The 18,393-nt window shown below is 45.6% G+C and overlaps 1 protein-coding gene across 1 annotated transcript in view; it reads right to left on the reverse strand.

Annotated features, from left to right (window-relative positions):
• Positions 1-264: 264 nt before the first annotated feature.
• The window catches only part of LOC142575349 (neprilysin-1-like), an 83,669-nt gene continuing 65,540 nt past the window's right edge, over positions 265-18,393 (reverse strand). Inside the window, exons 13-21 of the mRNA XM_075684633.1 lie at positions 18,242-18,345; positions 17,250-17,311; positions 16,756-16,807; positions 15,078-15,145; positions 12,461-12,591; positions 11,557-11,622; positions 10,434-10,529; positions 7,010-7,083; positions 265-6,059 (exon numbers count right to left, since the gene is read on the reverse strand). Coding sequence (XP_075540748.1) covers positions 5,957-6,059; positions 7,010-7,083; positions 10,434-10,529; positions 11,557-11,622; positions 12,461-12,591; positions 15,078-15,145; positions 16,756-16,807; positions 17,250-17,311; positions 18,242-18,345 — 756 coding nt within the window. The 3' untranslated portion in view covers positions 265-5,956. The remainder of the gene's footprint in view (positions 6,060-7,009; positions 7,084-10,433; positions 10,530-11,556; positions 11,623-12,460; positions 12,592-15,077; positions 15,146-16,755; positions 16,808-17,249; positions 17,312-18,241; positions 18,346-18,393) is intronic.

An 18,393-nucleotide genomic window follows, 5' to 3' on the forward strand; every position in this document is an offset into this window, starting at 1 on the left:
TGCCGGCACTCCACTATCCACCTCGCCCTTCTCGCCATACCCTCCTCCGGTTTCCCCCTCCTGGCAGCGCTGCATCCTCCTCTCCGCTTTCCTACTCGCGTCTTTCATCTCCACCGCTGCACTCCGCGTTCGCTTTCATCTTTCGCTGTGTTCGTTCGCTCGGTCACGCCGAGGCCGACGCCGACACTCGCCGCAGGAACGAGCGCCTAGCAGCTGCGCTCTAAACAAAAAAGGGAAAGAAAAAGCAGACACACACACCGACAGTCTTGTTTAGGGCAATACTTTATTGAGCGACGAGAGGCCACCGCACTCTGGACACACTATTTCTGCACCCATTCCTCGTGTCACCGCTCAATAACGGTTTCGTTCGCGTTGACTGTATAGTTGCAGAGCGCCCCGTGATCTCATCAGCCGGTGCATGCCTCTCCTGAGTCGTCTTACGTGAGGAAGCTGTGTGTGTTCGGGCTACGCTCACTTTAATCAGCCATGAAAAGCGCTGCTTAAAGTGACACTGAAGTCAGATATAGATGCATGTAAAAATAAAATAATAAGGAGAGATAAAGGGTAAGCCTTTTATCGAACAGACTATACACTGTCAGGTAACAAACGTGACATCTTGAGAGACATAGCTGGAAACGACGATATATCCGTATGGGGCGTTTTGTGATGGGTTTTCTTTTTCTTTAACATGGCGCGATTTTTCAACGATAACACAACGGACAACAACTTGGAACACTTTTTTCTTGGGCACGAACTGCGTTGTGATGGTGCACGGATCTTGCTAGTGCACAGGCGTGAGAGTTAGGATGAAAACAAAGTGATGCAAAACTAGACAGCGTGAGGTAGCTCGCGCTGCGGTTCCTCCTCTTGTCGAGCACGGCGCTTTGTGTCAACTGAACGAACAGGCTAAATTATCCCAGAGCGGCAAGTTCTATTTAGCCCTGAGCCAACCGCTATCGGCTGCCGCTTTTCGCATATGATGAGCGTAATATGAGTAAAGTCCCTGGAGGACTACCAGGACACTGTCTTCCGAACGAGGCAATGTTGTCACAGGAACATGAAACTGATCAGTAGTGTGCGAATATGGAAAGCACCAGCCTGGAGCCTCTAGTCTGCTGCCGGCGTTTCGACAAGGGGACTTGCTTTCGTCAGGGGAAGCATCACTCTATAGAACCATTAGTTTGCTGCCAACGTCTCCGTAAGGGTTTCGCCTTTGTCAGGGATGCCTCATTCTGTAGCCTCTTCTCTGGAGCCAACGTATAAAGAAGGAGACTCGTTTAGCCAGGGCAACGTGCTGCCCCGACGAAGGTTTAACTGCAGAACAAAGGCTCCAGGATGAGGTTTTTTTTGTTCGCTCTCCGTTGGTCAAGATACTGACGGGGACAGTTCTGGAGTAAGCATCTCGAATAGCAGTCACCTGTCTACCCGGGAGCAGTTTGTTTGTAAATATTGGGCAGTTTTGCATTCTATACTGGCGCCAAAGGGTTAGGAACCTGCAAATAAGATAACGAAAAACAATCGTACCCTAGGCCGGGACTAATACGAAATTAAATTGATGAAACTTTCACAGCGTGTCTGCCAACTCCATGCTATGACGGTACAGTGACTGTAAAGCTCCCGCGCAGGAACCTCATCTACCCAACAACGAGATGCTATGCAAAAAGGCTGTGTTTTCTGACCACGACAGAACGGCCAAGAAGATTACATGTCGTAATCACAGGGCAATTTCACAGGGAAATTGTAAAAGCGACCCCTTGAACATTTCTTTCTGAAATATTAACCTGTACACTGAGAAGTCACACGCTGTCCGGACAGCTGGATCAGCTCAAGGAGTGCTTGTGTTCATTTAAAAAGAATGCCTGTTGAATCTAGGTTTCCTTATAAGAGTTTCAGTGAATTTACCATTTACGCGTGCTTGACGACGGTGCATGCTGGCCGAGGCTTCGTCGTGCATGGGAATATTTACGGACTAATAGCCTATTAATCACTGAGAGGCACTGCTTATATTACGTGATCACTCACATGTGGCAGATCTTGTGAGCAGTACGAGAGGAACAGACCATTGGGTACTTAACTGCCCGTAAATCAATGCAGAGCCTCCAGAAGTCTGGCCTCTCTCTTACAACTCTGGCGGCAGTCAGCGCTCTAACTGGTGCCTGCAACGCTTCCCGCTACTTCTCAATTTATCCACTTAGCCTTCTACATTTAAAAGGCCAGAGGCAATATAGTTTGACCTACGGCTCGGTTTCGCGAGAAGTAACTACGAATTAAGTTACTAGTATCTTTGACCTAGCTCCCTCCTTGAACGCTGCTGTGAACTGCTGTAGGTGGTGTCCATGCAACACGACAGTGTGTGCCACTGGTGATTTTCCGTATATTGCTGCTTTGGTGTGTGGCAAGCGCCAACGGTTGTCTGGGAGTTCCCTCATGACCCGTCCACATATTTTGTGGCAAGAATTTAATGCAGTGTAACGAATTTTGTGATGTATTCCTATTGGTTAATAGGGCGTTACGCCTACCTGAGGCCGAATAGTGACGAGTGCAATGTGCAAAAGTCAAGGCCTATCCGACACTCATCTGCGAAGCTATGACGAAGTATTCACGAAGTTCAAAAGCGCTTCATACAATGCGAGTTCCTGTTCACGGCTTCTGGACATGATGTAAGCCTACTGCAAAAAATCTTTCTAACCTAGGAAATCACGAGAAATTCAAGCTGTCCCACACGCTCGCCGCAAAGCTAAGAATTTATTTGGATAGTGTGACCACTGTGCGTAGAAGCACACACTGAACTTTTTTTATTCGAGGACGAGTGCTTAGGTTTTGACGAAATATTGTTTCCTTCTGTTGTGTTCCGTTCATTTTTTTATCTTTTGCTCAGAAAACTTGTGCGGTTTGGGGTACTGCCATGAGTCACAGCTCTCGTGGCCTCTCCTCAATTTATTATCTATCTACTCGCAATGGGATGCATCATTGCGCGAGTGAGCCGGTACGCCCCCGGATCGATGCACTTTGGACACCACCAATGAATAAGTCCAATCGGACCCGATTTCAGGCTTTCGTTAGTGCGTTCATATCTCTCTTTCACGCCTGTCACTCAGCAACACTGCTTGTGCACTAAAACAGGCCCCATCTGTCTGAAAACACCTTTCCGGAAAGTACAATGCTTGTGGTGCAAGCCAGTGTCAACATCTTACATCTGTTTGAGAACCACACATGGGAACAACGATGAAGCACTGAAATGCGCACGCAGTCGCGCTAATCAGTGCATTGATACAGTCTGGGTCATAGGTGCTGGCGAACAATGAGTGCGTGGTTCACGTTCCTCCCTTTCTTTCTTTTTTCTTAATGCCAAGCATTACATAGGAAGCTCTCAGCAAGGACATCTTAAATTGTTTGGTTCACCTTAAAAAAAATTCCCGCTCACAAATCCGCAAAATGATGCTATAATCCTAAACCAGACTTAAAGGGCCCCTCACCAGGTCTGGCCATATTGCGCTGACAAGCGCAGGGCATGCGCTAACGATCGTGTCTGCAAAGTATTACATCGCTACGCGCCACGGAAAGATTTGAAATATCGAACGCCGTTTTTCCTTCTCCTCGCGGCCGCCACACTCCAAGCCGGAGGATGACGTACTCGTGTACCTGCGCCTATACGTACTCGTGTCCGCAGCGTGGCGTCGCTCGTGCTGACACGTGACTTCGAAAATTATTCAAGGCCACATCTGTTGTTTGTGTTATCTGTTGCTTGAATTGACGAATTGAAGTTTAGAGAAATAATAAAACACACAAACGGAATGTCTGCGTGTTTTTTGTTTTACTTCGCACCGAAGCAAGAGAGATGCACTTCCGCTTCGTCTGCTTGTTCCCGCGGTCGTGCGGTCACGTGCGCAGGTACCGCAACTATGCCATTTTTACCGTGTTCCAACGCGTGATCATGCTCATCGACCCGCTTGTTCTGCCTTAGTGTTCGTGTAGCACTGAATTATACCGCTAATCATGTGTCCTTGCGCACAGCGGGCAAAATCGTGCGCTGCGCGAAACCATAACAGCTCGCGCGCAACGCCACCAGCGGATGTGCGCATCGCCAAAAAAAAGGAAGAAAGAGACTGAAGGCGGAGCCTGTTACGTATGTGTCACGCGATTCTCGAGGTCCGGCATGAGTGAACGCAGAGAAGGAATTTCGCTTGCGGAGGCTAGACAGGGCGAGGGGAGAGAGAGTATCGCTATGCAGTGGAGCTCGCCACATGAAATCATGGGTTCGCGGCACTGAAATATTTCTATCTCGGCTATTAATGGAGACGATTTGAAAAATTCTTGCGGCAGAAGGCTCCCTAGAGGACATGTAACAACTTCCAGCGTATAACCGAAATTGCTACGGGGCCTGGTGAGGGTCCCTTTAATAATGTCTTTATATGGATATATGCAGCGGTTTTTACAGAAATTTAAAATAAAACTGAATTGTTTCGTTTTGCGAGGAGTGTGAAGTGATAAGCAAAACTAGGAGTTTCAAAATAGCCAATCTGTGCCATATATGTAGTAACAGTTCATCTAAGATTAGACTATACGATAATTTGTCGGTCCTCTGAGCACGAAGGCCACGTCAGCCGCAACAAGCGCCGCCTCCTTTACGCGTTAGAGGCGCGCCCTCGGAGGAGCGCCCTCATTGGTGCAATGATTGGACACCACTCTCCACTCTCCACAGCTGCTCCTGCTCTCGGACTGACAACGCGCCTCGACCGAAGAAGCTGAGCGTTGCTTGCACCTCATGCGCCAGAACGGCCAGGGATAGGCAGCGCTACCTTAATCTAACGGAACAATAGAAGCAAGAACGCTCAACTCGCAAACGCGCAATAATGAGCCACTATATAATGCTTCGCACCACGATAGTTCCTAGTAAGAAAGTTTCGATCTCTTTTTTTTTCTGTGCTGGAACAACGCTCGCGTGAAGCCAAAACTATAGCTTTGTCGGCACGCTTATCAACATGACAACCATAGATTAAAACACGTGGCACCAGGTGCTATGAAAAACAGGTGACCGCAGCACAGGACGACACTGAGTTCTTTAAGCGTACCAGTTTCGAAACTACAATGCTAAATTCTTTTACACTACTTGACAAATTGCACTGAGCTAACGTTCGCCCCACATGAATAGACTCAATTAAGCAGGCACCATTGTGACTTGTTTTGATAGTGTATTGCCGTTTCATATCGCTTTTGAAATTGTTTTTACCTTTCTTAATTCTCGTCGTTTTCTGTTGGCTAAAATTTCCTAACAGCCAGCACTCCAGATGCCAAATTTCGCAAACTCGTAGTTAAGAACCATTCTGTGTTAATCACAGGTTTCATCGTTGCGCGCTTCTTTCTTTCTCTTTGTTCACAGTGAATATCGTATGCATGTAGCTTTCCCAGACTCGCCGCTGTTGTGAGCTCATCGGCTTGCCGGTTTCTGAAATATAGAGCCTGGAAGCTGTTCCGCAACTGGTACAGGTGAAGAACCCTGGTAAATGCTCTGAAATGACACGGAGTAACGTCATACAGCTTGTAAGGCCCAACAAAGCTAACGAGATAGGACCTTTCTTTTTTCCTACCCCGGGCGGCACAGAAAGTAACGAGCTTTGGTCCACGTTCATCTCACTACAAGTAGGGATGTGCATCGTAGGGCACTTGTAGACGTTGTCCCGCCGGCGGCATCGGCACGGTGACGGTACTGTCGGCGCGACGTCACAGCCAGAAGGTGCGACGTCACCGTTCGACGTCACAAACTCGAGGAGACGTCACTTGAAGGAAGACAAAGCAAAATGAAACAACAAAAACAAAAGCGTCTCCACACACGCACTGGGCACGTACGTATATGGTGCGCTTTGAGGTTTTCGGTTCCAGTGTTGGAGGAGAAGGGGGAGGGGAGACTGAGAGACGTCGTGCGGTCTCCTGGGCCTAGTTAGGAGGGAGAGCGCCTTCAGTCCCAGAGCGAGCATTTCTTCTCCGGGTTCATGTAGCTCCCGAGCGGGCAATGAAAAGCCTTCGCGAATTCGTCGAAGTTCTGCAAGGCACCGTTGGACCTGCAACAACGTGGAGTGCACGGCGGCTTTATCAAAATTCTATTCAAGTGTGATTTCTTCAGTTTTCGGCTATTTCTATGCTGTTATTGACACGACCTGTCGTATGAAACAATGACCGATAAGTCTGAATAATAAAAAAAAGAACATACTTTAGGAATTGGCTTCGGGAATCGAGGGTTATCCTCGTCCAATTCGAAAGCTTCAAATATATGTCGCACTATAAGAAACTATTGTTTGATTAGTGTGCCATTGGCTGGAACTACGCCTATGATAGGTAATATTTTTTTACTCGTCAGATAGAATTCTAGTGATGGTCACGCGGCTATTTTTGTTGAGTATCTGCAAGTGATTAAAATTATGACATCCAATGTCCAATTACGTTCACTGACAGTTTAAAGTTGATTACAGCATACTCGATGCGAAGGTGAGCGAGTCTTGATTAACTACACGTTTCTGTAGATGGCTTGTGCGTGCGCAACGACAGCGCGGATTCCATGTCCCAGAAACGTATACAGCCGCCGCCAGACTTAACCCGAACAATGAAGACACATCTATAGCGGTTTAACTTAAGAAAGCACGGGTTATAAGGAGCAGGCATCGCATGCTTTGAAATAAAACGTATTAAGCTATTACATTCAAGTAACCTCAACCAGAAATGCCCAGCATCCGTCGCAGGAGAAACAAAAAGACGCTTAATGGGCGTTCCGGTTAAGTATAACGGTGACTGTACTGTATTGTTAACTATGAGCAAGAGAAAGAAGACACAGGAACACGGAGAGGAAGTGATCAGCAGTGGCAGAAAAGCGAGAGACCCAACGTTTCGACAAGGGGAGCTGACACAGACAAGCGCCCTTGTCGAAATATTACGCCTCCATATTACGGCTGAGCCTCCCTCTTTACGACCACTGTTGATGTGACGTGGCTGTATGACGGTTCTCTGGAATACAGACCTGTACTTGCCAGGACTGTGCGTTTCAGTCTCGTACTTCTTGTAGCCTTCATCACTCACGACTTCGCACCAGATCTGCGTTTGCCGGCGGTACAGACATGCAGAAAGGGAAAGCGAAAAAAAGGAGAGAATAGGCATCAGCGGATACATTTCGCTCCCAAATATTTTCAACCCTGTATTCAAATACCGCATATACGCGTGTAATTAAGGGCCGCACTCCTGCTTTGGAGGGCAAAATTGTGGGGAAAAAAAAATTAAAAACGTTCCGAGGGAAAGTGAAGTTAGTTCCTTTGCCGCTAGATGACGCTAGCTGCTTTTACGTCAACGCCGCTCAGGCCGGCGCCGCCTCGCCATTATTCCTTTGTGTGGCGTGTCGTCTCGGCCGTGTTTACAGTGTTTCCAGTCAGATCGGTGGCATTTCGTCTCTAGAGAAAGGAGCCCTGTTTGGGTCAGCGCTGGTCGGGGACGATGGGCGGGCATCTGAGGTCGTTTACTTACTCCAGCGTTTTGTCATTTGCGCCTCTCTTACCCTCTGGTACAGTTGCGTTGCGAAAATAGTGTGACCCTCTGGCTGCTGTCATGGGCCTGATTCGTGTAAGGGCCGCACCCAGCCAGGATTCTAGAGAAAAGGAGTGCAGCCCTTACACCTCGACTTGAACCTCTTAGAGAAAAGCGGCGCGACTCTATACGGCTACCTTAAGCGGTCACTAGAAAAGAAAGCCGCAGTGGCTATTTCTCAGATACGGCTTTTGAACCGGGCGCAAGTGACCAGCAGCTTCGGGGAGTGGATCCCTCCCTCGGCGGTAGCCGACAGTGTCCAGCGAGTGCTGTGCGCCTTTGCCGAGGAATCGGGCATTCTCCGCACGGTGTAATCGTGCGAGGGAGCATTCCTTGGTATAGCTGGCACTGTCAACATCTCCTAATTTTCCCTCACTATTACCTTAGTAGGACGATGAGCCGTCATATTTAAATCAAGCATCATCATCATCATCATCTTATTTCCCACACGCAAATGTAAACGGGGCCTTGAAAGAATATTTCGTCAGTCGAAGCAAGTTTAGTGCTGTTCTTGAGACTCAGTTTAGGTGAAATGTCGCCCTCAAGACTTCGCGTTTGCTACGTGGGCTATATTGATTAAGAAATCATAGGTTTGGGCCGGCTGTCGATATGATTGCCAAAGAGAAAACTAATTTGACCTGTATCAGTAATTTACTCATTTGTAATACGGAAATAAACAACTTTCACGCTGAGACAAGGCTTGGAAAGCCAGAAAAGACGCAAGAACAAAAGACCAGTTGCGACGCCGCCTCGAGTATCCCGCACAAGCTCCTCGCCATGACGTCATTTTGACGACGTCTGCTTAGGCCTAGTTAACTTTTTATCAGAAAAAGGAACTTCATTGTGTCTTAAGTGAGCCAAAGACTGAACTTGGCAAAATTTAGAGAACATTTACGGCGCTACAACGCCCTAAATGCGAAAAAATAATTTCAAATCCATGACGTCACGCTTACGTACCGGCAATGATGTTTCGGCACTATATATATAAAAAAGAAGGAAGATTGGCCTTCGTTTTGTCTTCTGGTATTCAGACTCTTACCGCGAAATTAATGAAAATTATGAATGCTTTTAATGAATGCTTTATTACTGTAAACTGATCTATAGTGTGTTTCGTTAGTGTTCTACTAAAACGCTAAAACAAGCGAAATAAGTCAATGTCAACAACTTTGCCAGCATAACCTTCTTTCCCAGTCCTAACGCTGGCTAATCTGCTTTTAGCCTCATGCTTCGAAGCCCGTAAGACACAAGCAACTTCGGAGTTCGACTTGCATTCACACTTTCTTCTGTTTCCGCTCAAGGGGACTTGGCACTTTTTTTTACAAGTTACAATTTTCCGAAATCCTCACAAACATAATTTTTTTGTTCTCTTATTACGCCGTTATACTAGTCTGCATGAGAGTATTGTTTTTCAAAGTCTGAGCCACGCAACACTTCCCAGAGAAACCTGTCCCTTAGACGCGTCTTGGCCCGCTTGCAAGCGATCGCCAACCCCTGAAGCACAAGAACTGTTCATCCATGGATGTGTCTTTTCTTCTTTTTCAATTTAGAGCGATAGCTTCATATAGGCTTACTTCACCCGCTTTCGAGGTGTCATCGTCCAGTCAAAATGCGCCGGCCGATACCAAAGACATTGCAGCCTAAAATGGCGTCTCAAAGCGCTAGCGGTCACGAGGGAAGAATGCGAGAAACTGGCACTCATGCGAAGAATCACGCTTGCGATAGTGGCCGACCGTCGTTAGAGAAATGATCTGCTCCGCTGTGAGGCGGAGATTCGATCTCGCCATCGGAAACGCATTTCGTTATAGCACTATAGGTGGACTTCGCTCACTTTGGAACTATATATCTAACAGAAGACTCGCACTGCGCGGAGCGTACGCGAACGCGTCACAGTAGGCACGAAATCCCAAGTTTGTAAGATACACGAGGTAGAGAAGCGAATTGAAATCTAAGGTTTTACGTGTCAAAACCACGATTCGATTATGAGGCGCGCCGTATAGTGGGGGACGCCCGATTAATTTTGACCGCTGCGGGAACGTGCGCCAAGGCACGAGAGACAAGCGCGTTTTTTCGCATCTCGCCCCCATCGAAATGCGGCTGCCGCGACCGGGATTCGATCCCGCGACCTCGTGCTTAGCAGGGAAGCACAATATCCGCTCAGCCACCGCGGCGGGTGACAGATAATTGAGATAATTGAGAGTGCAAAGTCGCCCGTGACGTGAGCGCAGGTAGCTATCGGTACGTCACAATAATAGCGTACTTAGATAGTTAGCTACGTTTCGGTCTATTTTTTTTTTCATGCATTTAGTTATAACAACAATTACAAAACAAAGGCTGCAATTGATTTCCATAAAATTTTCCCTTGAATTCATTTCTCCTTTAAAAATAAAAATCTAGGTCACAGAATAATATCGAGAAAAAGATATCCTTTTTCCCTTTCTCTTTTTCGTTCCCTGAACCCCTTTGCCAGAGCAGAGTATCAAGGCGCGCTCGCGAATTTGGTTAACTTATCTGACTCAATTTATGACGCACGCGCCTAATTCAAGCAAGAAAACCAACTCGCAACGATGAAAACACACCTGCCGATTCCACAAAAAGGCTTCAAACTCAGTATTGTTCACAACGAGAAAATATTCATAGAATTTATTCAAGTCCACCATAATATCGTCAACAATCTCATGCCGGCGATTTAGTAACGACTAATTGGTCGACTAATCGTTTTCTGTTAGTCGTTCTGTTTTTCGGTGATCGCGTACTCTGTCATAGTGGACGTTAGTATCAATTCTAGACACGCTTATAAGGTAAGTGTGCTAAAAGTTAGCAAATCTACCTGCAAGCAGCCACACCGAATTCAAATTTCGTGTACAAACCTGGGCATATTGAACAAAGAATACTTGTTCATTGGTCAGACCCAGGCCCGGCAATCGCGGCTCTTGCCCATGCTTCGCAGCCCAGCTCTTGTACGCCTGAAAAAGAAATAGAAAAAGCTAGGAATCTTGCACGTCCCTGAGCTTTCCAAGTCACATAAAATAAGTTTGCTTGCCAAGTGTATCGATGCATAGCTCCATGTCTTTTGCGAAGTTACGTAATATAGGAGTTATACACGTTGTCCATAAACGAATTCATACTATAATAAAGCTGAATGTCAAAGAAACACCACTGTTAGCGCCATCGGGTGGCGTTTAGTATAACAAGAACGAAGAAAACTATTATTGAAATGATGGGCTATTTGTGACTCTGTTACTGGTGTAGGGGCATCGGCAACATCAATTTTTGAAAGTTTCTTTTTCTATATTTGTGTTTCATTCGATGAAAAGGGCGTGAAATGCTCAAACAAACAAAAAAACTTTTCTCACGCCTTGTGGTTGAACAAATCAGCACAAGGTGCCGCTAACGGCGCTTCTGACGTCAACGTCTTTTGTTTTGGGGTACAGTCGAACGTCTCCACGACGAACGCTTCGACAGCGTAATGCCCTGTATTGCGAATGATTGATTATGTCCCGGCTGAATTTCTATCTTCCATATATATTGTGAACACCTCTACAACTAAGACCTCTATGCAACGAATTAGCCTGTACAACGAATAAATTTAGGCGTCCCCGACGCCTGACCTTTTGCTTTACAATTCCAGATGTCTCAGACGCATAATGTATCTTATGGAAGTTAGGCTACCAAGAACGCATGCACCTGTCTCGTGACAGCACTGTAACCAGAACGGAGAAGCTCTATATGCAGAGACAATTGTAACACTCTGCGCCATCGCCATATATGAACCGACTGGCGTTGCAATTACACATCTTCTACAGCCGCTGCTCCGGCGTCATTCAGTGCTAGTTTTCGCATCAAAGCAAATGACGGAGGTTATAACACGTTGACACCCTCGCATCTATGACGAGTAAACGTGGCTTCGCGTCACATAGCTGAACAGGCATGCCGGAAGGCTAAAGCGCGCAGCTGCTCCTGCTCACTGATAGAGTAACTGTAACGACTCACGTAATAGGCTTGCTTCACGGCCGTCGAGTCACAGATGTTCTCTTCGAGCGTCGTGTTACCGTTCACCTGGGTAAACATTTGAACGTGGAGTTGAGAAAAGGTACGCTGAATTGGAGGTAAACAATTACGCAAATCCAGTGCAACTGTCGGAATCTAATTGAAGCTGTTACTTATAAGAGAATTCCTCTTCTGCACCACGTTTTGCAGCTTACGCGCCTGCCGAGACACCCCCCAAGTGACCCAAGTGACACACGGGACCCTCACGCCACACCTGGCGCGTTAATGACGCAGCAGGTGTTCCCTTTCCCCCGCACTGATCTGTCGAGGCGCGTTCCAGCCAATGGGACTTTAGCTGCCGTTTCGCTGCTACAGACTGCAGACGCCGGCTATTTCGATCAAGGGGCCATTTGACGCTTTCGCATCAATAAAGAAAATATGCGCTTGATTTCTAGCAGACAGGACATTTAGGTGTTGTTTGTTATTTCATTGCGTAAGTTCCTAAAGAAGCGAGCGGTTAACCGGCTCATCTGTAGTAGCAGCACAGAAGGATATATATATATATATATATATATTTATATAGCCACAGTCAGCAAAGTCCGGAAAGCTTCAGAAAGAAGTACCGTGCTATCGACAAGACGGGTCGAGTATAGTCAGCTGCCTGATTGACTAGTTGTGACGCTTTTGACAAGTCTTTTTTACCCGCTGTAGGTTTGCTGCAGCTCAGATGCCACTGATATCACTAATGTGCTAGTGAGATATAACAACAGTCAATCTAAAGTGGCACGTTAAGAAACTTTTACCACTCGTAGCAGGCTCGACGCAAAAAAAAAGTTATAATAATAAAATATGTGGTATGCAAGTTAGCAAACGACAATCGCGCAGTATTGTGTAGAATGAGGCTCACGAAAAGACCGGAGTTCCAAAGAGGAAACTGTGAGAACTGTTCGACGAAGCAGTTTGCACGTTGCCGAAGGTGCTCCAGCGCATCGTCAGGCCACCAGTTGGTGAAATTCCCATGCTTGTCAAATTTCTTGCCTGCGTTGAGATTTTCTTTTTGTACAATTTATTTCACACATTATTCACTATGAGAAGTGAAACAATTTTAGATTGAGAAAACAAGTACCCTGTGAGAAAAATGCACCTACTGGGCAATCTTATTTAGCGGAAACACTATGACTGAAGATTACTCGTGACAGATAGCGCAATTCTGACACATATGGATAATTTGAAGGAGCGGACACAACTTGAACGACAAATCGTACTGTTACCTTAGGTAACTAACAATAGATTCACTAAATAACTACGTAGTCGTTCACTTTAGCGTTCTAAGTCATACCCATTTTGCAGAAATACCGTGTTGTGCACGAAGCATAAGTACGTCCTCAATCCAATTCTGTGGCGAAATATATCGATGTTAATGAATACATTGTTGCGCCAAAAGAGGAAAATAATGACTTGGAAAGGAAGAGTACGAAACGACAGATTCAACTCTTCCTTCCCAAGCCTTTATTTTCATTTTTTTTTGGCGCAACAATGTATTCATTAGATCCCAACCAACTCGCCCAGCAACAAGTTCTACTCAGCTATATTGATGTTGTAACTAACACATATCAGCACAGTGATTAAGTCGAGGTAGGTTACCTATTTAGTAAGTTGCGATCCAAGTACTCTCTCTGCTGTATAGCTATCAACGTGGAGACGCGCCAAGCTAAGTCTTCTTGCGATTTGTGAATTTCCGTCTTGAAGGACGCGAAATTTTCAAGGCAAGCTACATATGCACCTTCCCATCACCCAGAACTGTAGGGATGTTCGAGTAGAGAAAAATTCAAATCTAATCGGATGCGAATACTCGAGGAAAAGCTACCTCCAAATATCGGATTGAATACCGAGTATTTGCAATTTCTAAACAAAGTGAAGTATAAATGCTCTGCAGCGTTTCGAACAAAAGGCTTATTTGCGTCATTTGATACATCTAATGCCAGTATCCGACTAGACTTACACTCAACGGACAAACTTGTAAGCGAGAAACAAAGGAAAATGGGTCGTATCTTGTGCGTTATGACAATGACAAACGAAATAGAGAAACAGCACGTCACCGAATGCACACAGTAGAGTTCAGTGACCGTTGAAGGAGTTAGGTGCCATATGACAGCGTCGCACATCGTTTCATAATAATCATTCGAAGAGACTCCGCTCTCATAAGCATGCCCCCCCCCCCCCCCGTATTCTACAAAACAAAAAAAGCTTCGTTGTCCCATTGTATAGTATTCGAATGAAACGAATATTCGACAATTTCAAATTGTGAATTCTTGACTCAAATAGCAAGTGCTATTCGACTCTTACTCGAAATCCTGAATATTCGCACACCTCTGCGGACATGTTTATACTTGTGCGTGTTGTTTTCTTCTGCCGTGACTTCGTGAACTATACGCGTATTGACATTGGCAGGGCCATTGACGCGCATTGGTGCGAGCAGTTTGCCTTCTTGCGAGGCAAGTATCCTTTGACAATAACGGTGCGAGTCGCTCGCGCAGAAACGGCCGCGTTACTGTCAACAGGCTTGTGCGACAGTTCCTGGATGCGGTGTGTATCTCCACGTGCGGGCGCAGCTAGTGCTCTTTTTCTCTCTCCCTTTGTTTTCTCTATTTTTGTCCGTTTATTTCTGTCAATCAGTCCAGGGTATCAAGCCGGGCGGGCGATGTGGCCAACCTCCCTACATTTTCCTTTATTCGTGATCACATTACCGCACACGAAACAGTTGGAAAACGGCGCAAGAGATAAAAACTGCCGACAACTCATTCGTGTATATAACTCTTCGGAAATTTGTCGTTGTAGTTACTATCCAGTTGTCACACTACTTACACCTTGGTATAACTGCAGTTTGTAACGATGGAGTTTGTAACATTACTGACTAAACAAAGTAGCCACAGTTGCTAAGCGGTCTCAGTTACCAATCACAAATGCGGTTAGCACTGCCGGATGCAAATGTTCTAGCCTATAACACATTCATCGAAACCACTCTGGAATATGCCAAAGCTGGTCCGATAGAGGCGCTCTATATATGCTATAAACTTTGTATCCGGTGGCGCTAACTGCGTTTGCTCTCTGTGATTGTATGCTTATGCTCCTTTCTTTCTTTATCTCTACTTTATTATCACTTTGCCTCCCCATCCCCTCTCTCCCCAGCGTAGGGTAGCAAACCGGATCTTCCCCTCTGGTTAACCTCCCTGCCTTTCCCCTTTCCTCTGTCTGTCGGTCTGTCTCTTTCTCTGCTCTTGGTAGCTGAGACCCATTATTAGCAGTAATTAACTTGTTTAGTCAGTAATGTTACATACTATATCGTTACCAACTGCAGTTATACCAAGGTGGTAATAGTGTGACAACTGCATTGTAACTTCAACGTGCTTTTTAGAAGAGCATACGTTAGCACTTCTGGTGTCCCTGGTGTGAAGAGGTTCTTACTGTGGGATGACAGGCAGTTTCATAAAAGAAATTATGCGCAAAGTAAGCTTTGTACTCACCGAAACCGGCAAAGCCGTGGGTAATCTCGTGTCCAATGACGACGCCTATGGTGCCAAAGTTCAGGTATCTACAAAGTGATAGGAGACTCTAATGATACAGTTATGCACTACAATCTTGTGGGCCCAAGAAAGTTAATTCTATTGAAACAGTGGTAATAACTGTATTCCCGTCTCCTTGCATTTTTCAAATTCTGATGAACACGTTGCTGTCGTCGCCAGGCATTGAACAAAAAAGAAGAAAAAGAAAGAAAATCACGCAAGAGCTTTATTGCGCTTCATTGCAGGGCCTTTCGCATGGAAGCCAACAATGGACTTGGATAAAGCCAAGAAGCGCACTAGGGAAATTAACTGTTTTTTCATTGTTCTTGAAGTGCATAGTTATTCAAACATGAAGGTTAAATTTACGGCAAACTTAGAACTTTGCCGCCGGTGGGAGCCGAACCCAGAACCTCTGCGTGACGCGTGCTACGCTCTGCCGACTGAGCTACGGCGACGTCTGTACCTCCATCCACTTTCTTGGGTATTTACGAGCACGCACTGCGCCTTTGTAATCTCGGAGGCAACGCAGCACAGGTCACGTGTATTATGTGATGTTAAGTGCAGGCAACTGGCAGACAAATCTATTCGAGCATGGAGGAAGGTAATGAAATGGGAGGGAACATTGTATGTAACGTAGCAAGCCTTGGCAAGCAAACTCGCCGTGAAGGAATGCATTCACTTTATTTTCACGCGATAGCGTTAAAGGGCCCGGGTAGCACGAAAATCCGATGCCGGCGTCCGTTGGCGGCGGCGATGTCCGTCAGAAAAAAATAATCCTGAACGACATCACTTACAGCGCGTACATAGACAGGGACCAAAAGAACGACGAAGACAAGCGTCGTTCTTTTTATCCCTGCCTACGTAAGCGCTGTAAGTGATATTTCTGAAACAATGGAATACCAACTAGCCAGTACCCAAACCCTGAACGGCAATCACGCAGGCTCTCCGCGTGGCGCAGAGGCGTTACTGAACTAACTGAATTTCTGAAAGCAATATGTGTCAGAAAATTCATAAAGTCCAACTTACACACAACTCACAGCCTTGATAGCGTCGGATTGTAATTTGAACATGCGAGAAAATATTTTGAATATCCGAGAAAACATAATACACGATAAACACAATAAGCCAGAACCGAGAATGGGAAGAACCGAGGCACTCGGTCATTATAGTATGTTCTTCCCGGTCATTATAGTGATTGGATCTAAAAATAAATTGAAACTTATAGCAATGTTGCTGTATCGTTGACACCGTCAGATTCCGCTGCGTTGTCAATACCGCCGCCTTGTCAGCTCTCATAGGCCAGCAAAGTGGCTACGCCCTCTATCATTGCCTCAAACAGCAATACATGGCGAAATTTGACAGCAGTCAGAATCCGGGGCTCCTACTCACAAAAAGTTCTTGAGAACTTCCGTGATAACCAATACGATAGGGTCATCAGGATTAACCGTAACGATCGTCGTGAATCGTTACTGGCTACGGCTTGTCAGATCGCTACAAACACAAACCGCCAATGGCGATGTTGGGCATGATGTTACTGGCGAAGGCGGTCAGATAATGGCAAACAAAACTCATGCACGAAGTTGTCGAGTCTGGTCCCCGAATAGCACTTCGGGAATGAATGCGAAGGAATCTCACTCACTGTGGCCTGTCGAGAATGAGCATGGGGGAACGCAAGATCCCGGCTGGGTAAACTGCAGTGACGAAAGTGCGGAGGTAAGTAGCAGGAAGAAGGCGATATAATTAACACTGCAGTACGCTTGACAAAATGTGAAACATGAGAGTTAAACTTCAAACTACTAAGATTCATTGATCGGAACGAGTCGCATTGGCTACAAATATTTCTTTAATTCATAAAGTCTGCACGCTATAATTCGGTCTTTTAAAAAGACCGAATTATAGCGTGCAGAAGTACTCTTTTTTGCACATTCGAAGTTATCGTACTTATGTAACGTGAAATCTTTCACCCAAGAAGCAGCAGAAGAAAACCACGGGGTGCATCACAAATACTAGTTACCATTAGTATAATCGTTTCTGCTTTACTAATTGCAGCGATATACGTATCGAGCGCAGTCCTGTTCTACTGTCAAGTCACTCTAAATAGAAGGAGGTGACAAAAGATGTCTGTATACTCACTAGCGTAGTTGCCTCGGATGTCATAGAACGCGTTTACGATCAGGGGATTTGTCGCCCACTCCCTGTCACAGTGAAAAAGAAAAGTGCCAGCGAATATATAGCCGTAGCGAGAATTCTCTCCAACACAAGTTACCATGCTAATTATGAGCTATAAATTTTCTATACCATCTTATATTGTTCGAACATTTTCTTTTTAGTTCGCTTGCCAAATATAGCGCTGTTCCATATATTCACGTGGACTTCTAGAAGAGGCGCAAACTACCTGCATGAGAAATCGCAATGTCCAGGTAGGTAGATAAATATACATTTACTAATTATTGTTTTATATTATTCTCTTCAGGCCACTGTAGCCGATAAATAGTGAAGTCACGTCTGCTTAGTAGAAATCCCAAGATTTGACCACTTAAGAGATATCTATACTGTTGAAAACCTCCTTAATATTCACTGGTTTCGCAACTGATATTATCACCAACTTCTAGAGGTATATACTTTTAATAAACTGTTATTTGTAATGCCGATGTATTTCATAGCGCAGCTTGAGGGTGGATATCTCGAAAGTGGTGCTAACATTAGAATTTGGCTTCACTGCTGCACAGCTTCCATTTCGCAATTTCAACGTGAGCCCAAAGCTTTATTGGCCACCTAGACATTGTGATTTATCGTGAGGATAATTCCCGCAACTTTCACAAATTGACCTGCGAAGGCCGACCAGCGCTATCTCCCACACATTTCTTTCATAAAGATCTGTTCTAACTAGAAAAATAAAAATCACGGTATATTTAGCAGCGTAAATATGCGAAGGCACGGAATCCTTAGACACGCGGCGGCATTGAATCACGGAAACCTCTCTCTTCGTCCCCATACACCCTTGCCCCAGTGCAGGGTCGCAAAACAGGCGTGCATCTGGTTAACCTCCCTGCTTTTCCTGTATTCTATTTCTCTCTCTCTCTCTTAATGACACAGCGAGACTAAGAGAACGACCAGCAACTTACTTTTCCTTATCGACAGGCTTCGTAATCTTGGAGAAATCTCTGGCAAACTCAAAGCGTCGTACCTTGAGAATGTTCACGAGAAAGTGATCGTCGTCTATTTCAAGCTGTGAAAGGAAAAAAAAAAGAAAAAGAGAGTTACCTTCATGCACTTT

The sequence above is a fragment of the Dermacentor variabilis genome, chromosome 3 (assembly GCF_050947875.1).
Source record: "Dermacentor variabilis isolate Ectoservices chromosome 3, ASM5094787v1, whole genome shotgun sequence".
NCBI classification, from domain to species: Eukaryota; Metazoa; Arthropoda; class Arachnida; order Ixodida; family Ixodidae; genus Dermacentor; species Dermacentor variabilis.